Source organism: Heterocephalus glaber, unplaced genomic scaffold (genome assembly GCF_053883595.1).
Source record: "Heterocephalus glaber isolate CG9 unplaced genomic scaffold, H.glaber_assembly_v1.0 deba00000347, whole genome shotgun sequence".
Classification (NCBI taxonomy): Eukaryota; Metazoa; Chordata; class Mammalia; order Rodentia; family Bathyergidae; genus Heterocephalus; species Heterocephalus glaber.
This window is the reverse complement of record NW_028258143.1, coordinates 30,178,362-30,190,858: the sequence shown is the minus strand read 5'-3', so window position 1 is coordinate 30,190,858 and position 12,497 is coordinate 30,178,362. Positions and strand designations below refer to the sequence as shown.

The following is a 12,497-nucleotide window of genomic DNA, read 5'->3' as shown; positions in this document are numbered from 1 at the left end:
ATATGAATTGCCAAAGTTAAATGAAGAAGGTATAGAAATTCTAAACACCCCAATTACAAAAATGAAATTGAAAATGTAATAAAAAACTTACCAACAAAGGAAAGCTCAGATCTTGATGGCTTCACTGCTGAATTCTACAAGACATTTAAAGAAGAACTATCCTCATTACTCTTTAAACTCATCAAGGAAATTGAAATGGAAGCAAGGCTCCCAAATTCATTCCTGGAAGCAAGTGTTACATTCATTCCAAAACCAGGGGAAAACCCATCCCAAAAAGAAAACTACAGGGCCAGGGATTTAGCTCAGTGGTTCTGCTGCCTGCCTCAAAAGCACAAGGACCTGCATTTGATCCCCAGTACCAAAAAAAAAGAACTACAGACCAATCTCCCTAATGAACATAGATGCAAAAATCCTCAACAAGATACTGGCAAACAGAATACAGAGGGTCATCAAGAAGATCATACACCCTGACCAAGTTGGATTTATCCCAGGGATGCAAGGATGGTTCAACATCCATAAATCAATAAATGTAATACACTATATTAACAGAGTCAAGGACAAAAACCATATGATCATCTCAATAGATGCAGAAAAGGCATTTGACAAAATCCAACACCCATTCATGATAAAAACTCTGCAGAAAATTGGAATAGAAGGTCTTTATCTTAACCTGATTAAGGCTATCTATGAAAAACCAGCAGCCAACATCATACTAAATGGTCAAAAACTGAAAACTTTCATGCTAAAATCAGGAACAAGTCAAGGATGCCCAGTATCACCACTCCTGTTGAATATAGTTCTGGAAACATTAGCCACAGCAATTAGAAAAGAGAAAGAAATAAAAGGAATAAAGATAGGAAAGGAAGAAGTTAAACTGTCATTATTTGCTGATGATATGATACTTTACATAGAAGACCCTAAAAACTGGGTCAAAAGTCTTCTAGACCTAATTGATAGATTCAGTAGAGTAGCTGGATATAAGGTCAACACTCAAAAAACAACAGACTTCTTATACACAAATAGCAGACTCATTGAGAGAGAAATTCGGGAAACAATTCCTTTTACAATAGCATCCAAAAAATGAGATATCTAGGAATCAGCCTAAAAAGGAAGCAAAAGACTTCCACACTGAAAACTACAGCACTCTGAAAAAGGAGATTGAGGAGGATATGAGAAAATGGAAAGACGTCCCTTCCTCCTGGATAAGAAGAACCAATATAGTCAAAATGGCCATGCTTCCAAAACAACTATATAGATTTAATGCAATGCCGATTGAAATTCCAATACATTTCACAGAACTAGAGAAAACAATCCAAAAATTCATTTGGAACCAGAAAACACCTAGAATAGCAAAAGCAATTCTAGGCAACAGAGACATGGCTGGGGGTATCACAATCCCCAACTTGAAACTATACTACAAAGCTATTGTGATAAAAAAACAGCATGGTACCTGCAAAGAAACAGAACCAAGGATCAGTTGAATAGATTAGAAGATGCAGAAACAACTCCAGACATACTCAGCCACCTCATCTTTGACAAAGGAGCCAACAACCCTCATTGGAGGAAAGATAGCTTATTTAAATGGTGTTGGAAAAACTGGATTTCAACCTGCCAAAGTTTAAAACTAGACCCATGTCTATCACCATGCACTAAACTAAGATCAAAGTGGATTAAAGATCTAAATATTAAGACAGAAACACTAAACTTGGTGTAACATGTTAGGGAGAACTCTTGAAGACATTGCATAGGAAAAGACTTTATGAACAAAACCTCAGTAGCACAGGAACTAGCACAAAGAATCAACAACTGGGATCTCATCTTATTAAAAAGCTTCTGCACTGCAAGAGAAACCACCAACAGAGCTAAGAGACAGTCTACAATGTGGGAAAAAAATTTTAGCAGCTGTAACTCAGACAAAGGTCTACTATCTAGAATATATAAAGAATTGAAAAAAATCAGACGCCCCCAAATTCAAAGACCCAATTCAGAAACGGACATCTGAAATGAACAGACATTTCTCAGACAAAGAAGTAAAAACAGCAAAGAAATATATGAAAAAATGTTCAACATCAATGGTCATTTGAGAGATGTAGATGAAAACAACACTGAGATTCCACCTCACCCCACAAAGAATGGCTGTTATCAAGAAATCAACCAATAACAAATGCTGCCAGAGGTGTGGAGAGAATGGAACCCTTCTCCATTGTTAGTGGGAGTGCAGACTGGTGCAACCACTGTGGAAATCAGTATGGAGATACCTCAAAGAACTAGGGCTAGAGGTCCCATGTGATGCAGCTATTCCCCTACTGGAAATCTTCCCCAAAGAATTAAAAGAATCATACCACTGTGATATATGTGCACCCATGTTTATAGTGGCACAGTTTGTAACAGCTAAAGCTTGGAAACAGCCCAAGTGCCCATCAACCAGAAACTGGATAAAGAAGATGTGGCTTTTTTTTTATATATAAAATGGAGTACTACTCAGCCATAAAGAATGAGAAACGAGACATTTATAGCTAAATGTGTCGGGAGCAATGCTACATAATTTTAGGGAAAAATCATTTGGTTAGCCTAGTTCTCTGCCTACAGCCCAGCTATGGAATTCTGAGACATAATTGCATTTTGGCCTCTGGTCACAACTGAGACCTCAATGATCTGGTGATGCTGTCTGTGATTCTCCAGGGCAAGAAACATCTTGAGAGCTGAGAACATCCTGGGAGGAACAAACATTTACTCAGTTCCTCCTTGATCTTGGATTGTTACATCTTATTTACGCAGGATGTACTGAACTCTTGGCAAGTCATTTGTTACATTTGTTTCTCCTGATGTACTGAGTACTGAATAAAAGGTGTGGTAAGCTGGGGGCTTTTGTCTTTGCTGCCCAGAGCAGCACTGTTCAGACCTAAAGCTCAGCTTCTTCTCAGTCTCATTTTTCTACCTTTCCTGTAATTTGCCATGTACTGCCGTGGCTTGCAGGAGACTAGGACTTAACTGCAGAGGTTCTAGTAACATCCCCTTTCCCTGTTCCCTATATAAATGGATGCATATTGAGGCCATACTCTTAAGTGAAATAAATAGGACACACGTGTAAATATCAAATAGTTTCTCCAGTGTGAGAAACTGAAAGTGTAAATAAGGATTAAAATGGTTAAAATGAATAATTGATAATTTGAAATAGGAAAAGTTCTAAAGGGGTAGGAGTAGTGGGAGGGGAAGGAGAAAGGGAAGAAGGGCAAGGAAACATGAGAAAAGGAAAAAAAATGGAAACAAAATCTATGTGAATAGGGAAGGTTGGAGGGGGTGAAGGGCACACGGGTAATAGGGAAAAAATAACAACTAAGATACATCATTTACAGGTACAAGCACCCAATGATAAATGTAAACATGTTGTATAGCTAAAATGTACCAATAAAAGAATTTTTTAAAAAAAGGTATCAACCATAGCAACCAAAGACCTCAAGGCAAGAGGCACTAAAATGGTATATTTAAAGTGCTGAAGGAAAAAACATATCAATCAAGAATTCTATAACTGGTAAAACTGTCTTTCAAAAATGTGAGAGCATTCCTATATGAAAAAAAAGCTCTGGGAGTTGAATCCTGCTAGATCACCCCTGGAGAAATTCTAAAAGTAGTTTATCCCTTTAAAGTGAGAAGACACTAAACACTAACTCAAAGTAAATATGAAGATACAAAGACTTCTGGTAAATTTAAATCCATAGACAAATAAAAAAGCCAATATTCCTGTGATCCTAGTTTTTAACTTCTTTTTAAATTTTCTACACGTTTAAAAGACAACAGTGCTGGGGATTTAGCTCAGTGGTTCCAGTGCCTGCCTGGCAAGCACAAGGTCCCGAATTCAATCCTCGGTACCAAAAAAAAAAAAAAAAAAAAAAAAAAAAAGACAACATTAAAAATAATTTAAAATTTATATCTTTGGGTACATGATGTGTGAATATATAATTTGTGACAAAATAGAAAGGAGTGTGATGGAGCATTATGCAGTAAGCTTCTGAAAACAATTGAAATGAACTTGCTGTCAATTCAAATTTGAGAATTATAACTTTATTATATTATATGTAACCCCCCTAGTAGCCACCCAATGTGGACACATGTATAAACACGTACACACACACACACACACACACACACACACACACGGGAGGGAGAAAAGGGAAGAGAGAGAGAGAAAGGGGGGGAGAGATATCATTAGGACAGTCACAAAAACAAATGAGAACATTTCAAAGTGTGTCACAGCCATACTACAGAGCCACATCATATCATCAAATAGAGGAACACATTGGGTGAGTCTTGATACCTGTGTTGAGTGAAAAATCCCAACCCAAAATGTTACATACTAATGAATCCATTTATGTTCTCTTCTCCTTCTCCTTCTCCTTCTCCTTCTCCTTCTTCTTCTTTTTTTTTGGTACCAGGGATTGAACTCAGGACCCTGTGCTTGTGAGGCAGGCACAGTGCCACTGAGCTAAATCCCCGGCCCTATGTTCTATTCTTGAAATGACAAAAATTACAGAAATGGAGGGCAGATTAGTGGCTGTCAGTAGTAAAGATGAGGTTTGGTTGTGGCTATAAAAGCACAGCATGAGAAACCCTTGTGGGAATGGAAATGTTTTGTATCATAGCTGTATCCACATCAATATCCTGGTTGTAAGACTGTGCTACAGGTTTCCAAGATACCACCACTGGAAGAAACCGGGTAAAAGTTTCACAGTGACTCTTATAACTGCATGTAAATCTATAATTATCTCCCAAAGAAGTTTAACTTAATTATAAAAAGAATCATATTCCCACCCACTAGCTAATCTGAATCTGGAAAAGCATCCTCTAGGGAAATTTGAGTAGATGTTTCCATTTGCCATACATGAAAGAAAAGGTGGAGAGAAATTAAGGGGTCCATATGCAGCCACATAGGCAAAGGGAACTGTGATGAGGACAACTGACATTCTGGTCATTTGAGTCCAATCTGGGAAACTTAGTGACTTAGCAAGACTCTGTCTCACTTTAAAAAACAAATAAAAATAAAAAAGGTTGGGGGTGCAGCTCATTGCAAATATCCTGAGTTCTCTGAAAAAAAAAATGGCCAAAGGAAGGCCTGGCTGCATCAGAGGACAACTCGAGGGCAGAACCCTCCTCAGCTCTGGGTGCTGAGCCAACCTGCACCCATTAAGATTCCTTCGTTTCCCAACTGGAGAGCACAGGAGGACAAACTACTGCTATTGCCAGCTGGTGGCTTGTTGGCTGCAAATCAGAAGGAACAGAATGGAACAGAACCTGAGGTCTACTCAGGCTGAACCTCTCTTTGGCTTGCAGATGGAGAGACCCTGCAGTGTCAGGTAATTTGCTGGAGGTGAACAGTCATGTTATAGCTTGTGTCTAGATGTCCCCGCAAAGCCTCATGCAGTCATAAGTAGGGCTTTTCAGAGGTGGCTGGATCTGGAGTATGTGACACTGGGATCAAGTGTGTGATGCTGGGACCAAGAGTGTGTGATTACTAAATTAGTCCACTGATTGGTTTGGCATAGTTCTGGGAGTGGATAATGGAAAGGCCCTCCTTGAGGGTCAGTACTACCCATCCTAGGGGCCAAGAACTGGAATAGGATCTAAGGGACAGAAAGAGGGGTACTGTTGTTGCTTAGTGCTTGCTACTTCACTGCTGGATGCCTTCTGCCTGCCCTTCTTTGTCATGAACTTCTTCTCCTCTGTGATGCCCCTCTGCCATGCCACCCAGCCTTGGAGCCACCTGATTATGGACTGAAACCTCTACAAACTCTGAGCCAAAAATAAACTTTTCCTCCTTTAACACTGGGCATCAGGTATTTTGTCTCAGCAATGAGAAAAAGTAACTAAGGCAAGTCATAAGCCATTTGGTAGTTTCTAAGAGGAGAACCAGAACTGAAGTATGCTTCTGGAGCAGAGGTGCCAGGAAGGCCAGGACACAGGCTGATTAAAGTGTTCTCTTTTCATGAATCCAGAGGGCCAGGTTCAAAGTACAGTACCGCAGTAGTTTCCTTTGGGGTTGTATTCGCCACCAGGGGGCACCAAGGAATGCACAATAGTGTCATTTCACTGAAAAGCAGGCTTGAGGGAATCCAGGCTGCATCTGGAGACCCAGGGCAGTGTAACCTTGTAACTTTTACACCTCCAACCCCTGTATCCCATCTGCACCCCAGTACTATCTTCCCTGGCTTCTATCTCATCACTTGGAGCCTGCTGCTTTGGTCCTCATTTCATGTCCTGGACCATCACCCATTAGTAGCAAAGTGAAAAATGCCAGTGCCGATCTCTGAGTCTTATTTACTTTCGTAGAATGAGAGGGATGATGAGGTTATTTGCTGAACTCTTAACATGCATCAGACTCATGACAATACTATGAGGTGAGCACTGTATTGCATTTTACAGATACTAAATGTGGGGCATATAGAGATCAAGTAATAGTCACCTAGCTTTGGAGAGGGAGAGGGAGGCTTCATAGCCTGCCTGTGCCCACTCCCCTGAAGATTAAGGGAGGCCCACAGTGAGCCTGAAATCTGCCACCTGACTCAGAGCCTTCAATCATGTGCTCTTCTGGCCAGGCTTGAGCATCTGATGTGTGCTCCAGGAGAGTGTGGGGCACAGGCATGTGTGGGCTCGGCCAGCTGCAGAGGGCAGGGCAGGAGCCACCCCTGGCAGCCAGGCAGGGGTTGCACCTCCACACAGCCTGACCTCATCCCTGAAACAGTGCCAATGCCCTGCCAGGAGCCATGCTCCTATCTTACACACGTGGGACTGATGCCTCGACTTAATTCTTGCTTCTCTGTTCTTTGTATCCCTCCCTCTGCAACCCACAGTCCCAAACTATAGGGAAAGTCTTCCCAGTGCTGAGACTGGCTGGCAAAGTCTTCTTTCTAGTGACTCCATTGGAAATCCCATGAGAGACTTGAAGAAGTTGGGAAAGAGCTCACCTGCAGTCAGATTTGAGATTGGACCCAGTGGTTATGGGGAAGGAGCTCCACAGAGGAGGCACAGAGGAGAGGCAGGGAAGGGCAGGACACCAGGTCAGTGGGGTCTGGGGACCTGAGTCAGGACCCAAGGACTGAGGTGTACAGAAGCCACCTGGGCCTGGTTTTCAGGACAATCTCCATCTCAACACTTCCTCAGCGGGCACGTGTTCTAGAGTCAGGGAGGTTTATGGAATCAGGGCTCTGTCAACATGGGGCCATGTCTGAGGCAGAGCCTGGGGTCTCTGCACTTCTCTCTGCTTGGGCTCCATGTCTCAATAACCACCATGACTATCCAGGACATGTGCTGTACCAAGAAGGCAAGCCTCTTGACAGAGGCATTCACTCATTTTTAGAAAGCTAAGCCTATTCCCTGCAGAGGGAAGAATTAATAGTGGCTTCCCTGTGAGGCCCAGTGCTGACAGTATCCAAATGTCACAGTTGGCATCTAGCTGCTAAGGTACTGTCTCAGGTCTCTCTGTGATAAGCCATGCAGCAAGGTCTGCAAGCATGGGGGAACACCTCCTTCAGTCCCTGTTGGCTGAACCTTCCCAGGGAGGGGTAAGAGTTAACCTCAACGACAAGGAGAAAAGGTCTCTCTGTCTTCCTGGCCTCACTGGCAGGTATGAGAAAAAGTGTTTGCTTTTTCATTCTTGAGGGGTCAGAGAGTCTTCCCAATTTCTGGGGGAGGAGGCCAGAGTTTCCTAAGTTGCTAATATGAGGCAGCTCTTAAGGTAGAGTACATGGAATTTAGAAAGCAACACACAGAAAGGTGTCCAGCTAATTTTGGGAAATGCCATAAAGTTAAATAGATTTTTTTCCTATAATTTTTTGAAGGTTTCATATATTGACAGGCTTTTTAAGGCTAGCTGCAAGTGTAGGAAACTGAGGCTAAGAAAAGTCCCTTGTCTAGGCAGGGGTGGAGGCAGGAAAACTCACCCATGTGCCTGTGTTCTGCTACCCCCTGGCCTGACCCCTTTACGAAGCAATCCTTCATGGGGACAGTGAAGGCCTCCTGCTGACATCCTTTCTTCTGGGGAGCTCTGTGCTTGCTCTTCTGCTTGCTGTGACTTTTCCTCAGGCCAGTACTTCCTCCTGAGAGCCTCAGGTCCTCGTCTCCAACACAGGCTGGCAGCACTTGTGTCTAGAAGGGCTGAGGACTGAAGGGCAACATCCATTTGGATACCTGACATGTAAGTAGCCTCCCAAAAGCTAGTTCCTTTCCCACCCCTAGGGAACAAAACTTTGGTTTCTGTCCTGGCTCTGTCCCTGACTGTGGATAACTTTGGGGAGATTGTTTAATTCCCCACAGCTCTGAGAGGGCCACATGGGGGAGCAGACATTGAGAAACAAGGACTATTCAAACATGAACCTGGAAAGGAAGAAGTAGAGCCACAAAGGCCCTTCACTGTCCCCTCTCCCCAACAGCACCCTGGCAGCTGGTAGCCCTGGGATGGGCTTCCCTCCAGCTGAGCAGTCTCCACCCTGTCTCCACACTCTCCATGCTCATTTCTACTTTTCCATCTCAACACACCTGTCCCTCCATCTGAAATGCACCCTTTTTTGACCCCCAGTCCTTTCAGAAGTCCTTCTCTACTCCCAGGGGCACAGTCCCAACTCTTCCACGAGGCCCTGTCTTGTACCATTATCCAACATTCTCCTCCCCTGAGCTGGGAGGAAATGTCATAAAAGGGAAAAGCAACAGTACTTAAGAAAGCAATGCCAGGCTGGCCTCCCACCCTTCCAGAAGTCATGCTTTGTGGCCCAAACCTGAATGACAGCATTTGGTGAAGGTTGTCCCGAGACGCACAAAGACTTTTGAATGTCCCCAAATTCATGTTTGGTGTAGATGCCTGGAAAGGCAAATAGTAGAGTTGAGTGTCTCAGCTGCTGCCAGGCAACCTGAGGGTCAAGTTGGTTTGCCTGCCTGCCACACAGGGTTGCCACAAGGGGTCCCCTAAGCCCGCCATATATACTTGCAGCTGATGTCCAAGAAGCAGTGCTGTTCCCCACTGCAGCCTCTTGTCCCCAAGGTTACAAATGAAACATAACAACTCTCTGATTTTCCTTCAGGGTTTGATTCAGACCAGCGAGGGCTCTGTGTGAATGCAAATGCATCAGCTCACTGCTTTGGCCTGGCTGCTTATGAGTCCATCCCCAGGGCTCCTCTGCACGCCTGGCACCCTTCCCAACTTTCACTTCTCTCCAGCTGTAAACTTCATGGTTCCCCCAGCCGCTTCCATGCTCTTTCTAGACACATCCCAGAGTCTTCTATCCTATCATATGCCCAGTGCAACCAAATAGCCCCTGCCAGCCTCCTCTCCAGATTAGGAACCCAACTGCCTAACAGAATTCCTGTTGATCTCATGATAATGTGCCAGTCAGGTAAGAGCAGTGCCACCCACCCAGCTATGGAGGCAGAAATCCGAGCCCTTCTTGTCTATCTAGATGCAACCTCGTTCCGGCTCCCATGGGCTCCACCCCCTAGGATCTCTAGGTAAATCCTCAGTGCTATTGAGCCACAGGTACCTCACCACCATTAACTAAAGCATTTCCACCACTTCTTAAACCACAGTTTGGGTGGTCCGTTACAAGGCAATAGATGTTTTGTTTGTTTGTTTGTTTGTTTTTGTTTTGTTTTGGTACCGGGGATCAAACTTGGGTCCTTGCACTTGCGCAGCAGGCAGCGAAACCACTGAGCTAAATCCCCGGCCCATTTTCACCACTTCTAAATGACTGCAGGCCTCCAGCCTTACTCCTCAGACTCTCTGTTGCCATGCAGGTCTTCCTAAGCCAAAAGCTCATCAGTTCTATCACATTACCCTCCTTCAATAGAAGTGTATGAAATTCCCTCTGTGGCAGGCTAAATAATGAGCCTCCAGGAAGGCACAGAATCAGCCCAAGAATCTGTAAATGCTAGATTTTGTGGCAAATGGGCTTTGTCAATGGGATTAAGGAGTTGAGATTGGAGATTAGCCTGGATTATCCAGATGATCCCAGTGTAATCTCCAGGGCCTCTAAGAGAGGGAAGAAGGAGGCAGAGAGAGATGATGTGATGCTGGAAGCAGAGGATGAGGATAGATGCTTCTGAAGATGGAGGAGGTCAAGGACCACCAGTGACCACTAAAGATAGATGTTATGGTTTATGTCTTTCTTGTTGCTGGGCTAAAATACTCGACATCCACAAGTTAAAGTAGGGAAGGTTTATTTGGCTCACAGTTTGTAGAAGTTTCAGTACATAGTCAGCTGACTCCAAGGCAGGGTAGCATGGCAGAGGAACATGGCAGAGGATAAACAGTTCATAGCATGCAGGTAGAAGCCAGCAAGCAGTGAGCCTTCCTTTCCCTTTTTATTCCATCAAGGCTACAAGTCTATCGGTTGGTTTCACCCACACCCAGGGTGGGCCTTCCTATTATTCACACCCAGAATTATGCTAAACCAAACAGTGAACTAATCCAGAAGCACATGTCCATAATCCAGTATCATATACCATCGATCCAATCACTCCCAGTCCACTGATGAGTTTATAGGCAAACATGATGTTGGAAGGTGAAGCCTGGTCAAAGGAGGTCACTGGGGGCATAGCCTGGAAGGGTTGGTCTCCCTCTTCTCTCTTGATCTCTCTCTGCTTCCTACTGCCATGCCATGAGCTCAGACTCCTCTGTGATACCCCTCTGCTGTACTCCCCTGCCTTGGAGCCAGCCAATTATGGAATGAAATCTTTACAAACTGTGAGCCAAAATAAATCCTTCTTCCTTCAAATTGTGGGTGTTGAATATTGTGTCCCAGAAATGAGAAAGTAATTAAGACAACAGACAAGCAGCAAACAGATTCTCCCCTCAGGACCTCCAGAAGGAGCCAGCCTTGCAGATGCCTTGACTTTAGCCATGATAAACTGATTTCAAACTTCTATACTCTTTTAATTTTTATTTTTATTAGTACACATTTGCAGTACATGATGATTATATTCATTGTGGGGAGCTGGTACATGTACATAGCATATCTTAATTCTTTTACTTCCCCATCCCCTTTCCCCCCCTTCACCTTCCATCTCTTGGTCCCCTTCCCATTTGCAAAAGATCTACCTACTTTCTTGTTTCCTATTAACTATCTCTTATTTTTCTCTTTAATTCACTTATACTTTGATTTTCTTATGCAAGAGAAACCATGTGATAGTTAAGCTACTGTGTCTGATTTATTTCACTTAACATTATGGTCTCAAGGTGCATTCATTTTCCTACAAATGACTCAAATTTAATTCATTCACCATAAAACCTGTAGTAGAATTTGAACATGCCAGAGTGACATAAAGTCCTACTTTGTCATCTGACCTAGCCCTATCCTCAGATAATCTGCTGCACATGGAACCCCTAAAATTCTTTGCTTTTGTTCCCTAGAGACATGGTACTTTTTTCACATCTAGGTGCCACAGCTGATCTTTCTACTAAAACACAACACTCCTCTGTACCTCACCAAGAGAAAGCAAGGCTCCTGCTCTCCAGGAAACCCGTTTGCTCCCCCATCTGTCACTACCTCCATTCCCACTGTCTGGGGAAAGTGACCACATTCTGCTTCCAAACTCTCCTTGCTTGTCGGCACCACAGTTCCATAAGAAATTCTTTAATACGAGAACAATATAAGGGCTAGGAGTGTAGCTCAGTGGCAGTATGCTTGCCTAGCATGGATGAGGCCCTGGGTGTGATCTCCAGCCATGGACAGAGAGAGGGAAAGAAGGAAAGATTATATTTTGTGAAGAGAAAGAGAACAAAAACTCTGAGAAGCAACCAAGAAGTTTAGGGAAATCTAAACAACAGAGATGAGAGGCAGAAAAAAGTGGTAAGCAAATTCAGTGGCTGCCTAGCCCAAGGAGGGAAGCCAGACTCCACAAGCATGAGGTAATCTGCTGGAGAGTGCAGTGAACCCTAATGCTGAACTCAGACCAGATGTCCTAACCTGGGAGAAGTCCACAGTTCATATAAACTCTGGGGATTTGGTCTGAGAGTGACTTCCCCAGCATAGCAACACATGGATAAAGACAACTAGAATTTGAAACACCACAATTTTCTATGCAGAAAATTCCAAACAATCTATCCACAAAGCTTTAAAAACTAATAAGTGAATTCATCAAGATAACAAGATATAGTGTATAGATCTGCCTGGGAAAGGCAAGATTTTGTACTACATAAAAAAGCACTAGATATCACAATAATGGAGCTCTAAGGGAGTGATTTTAGAAGGTATCAACCTAATTTATTTTGTGTCATGCAAGTGTTCACTACCATAAATGTGACTTTTTTTACAGTCATGTGTTGCTTAATGATAAGGATATATTCTGAGAAGTGCATCATGTGCAATTTCATCATTGTGCAAACATCATAAAGTGCCTTGAACAAACCTGGAGGGTATAGGTCAACCACTGAACATGACCTCTAGCGCCCTCCTGATGCAACTGAGAGACACAGAAAACACAAGATACACAAGGACACAAGACACACAAGTGTA

At 43.3% G+C, this 12,497-nt stretch overlaps 1 protein-coding gene across 4 annotated transcripts in view; it reads right to left on the bottom strand.

The window, feature by feature from the left end:
- Positions 1-12,497, bottom strand: part of Arhgef4 (Rho guanine nucleotide exchange factor 4) — a 224,251-nt gene that overhangs the window by 189,602 nt on the left and 22,152 nt on the right. For all 4 annotated transcript variants that reach the window (XR_015446390.1, XM_087198717.1, XM_087198721.1 and 1 more), the window contains exon 2: positions 7,935-8,848. Coding sequence is in view for 3 of the 4 variants with exons in the window: in XM_087198717.1 (XP_087054843.1) it covers positions 7,935-8,188 (254 nt within the window). In the remaining variant the exon portion in view is untranslated. The remainder of the gene's footprint in view (positions 1-7,934; positions 8,849-12,497) is intronic.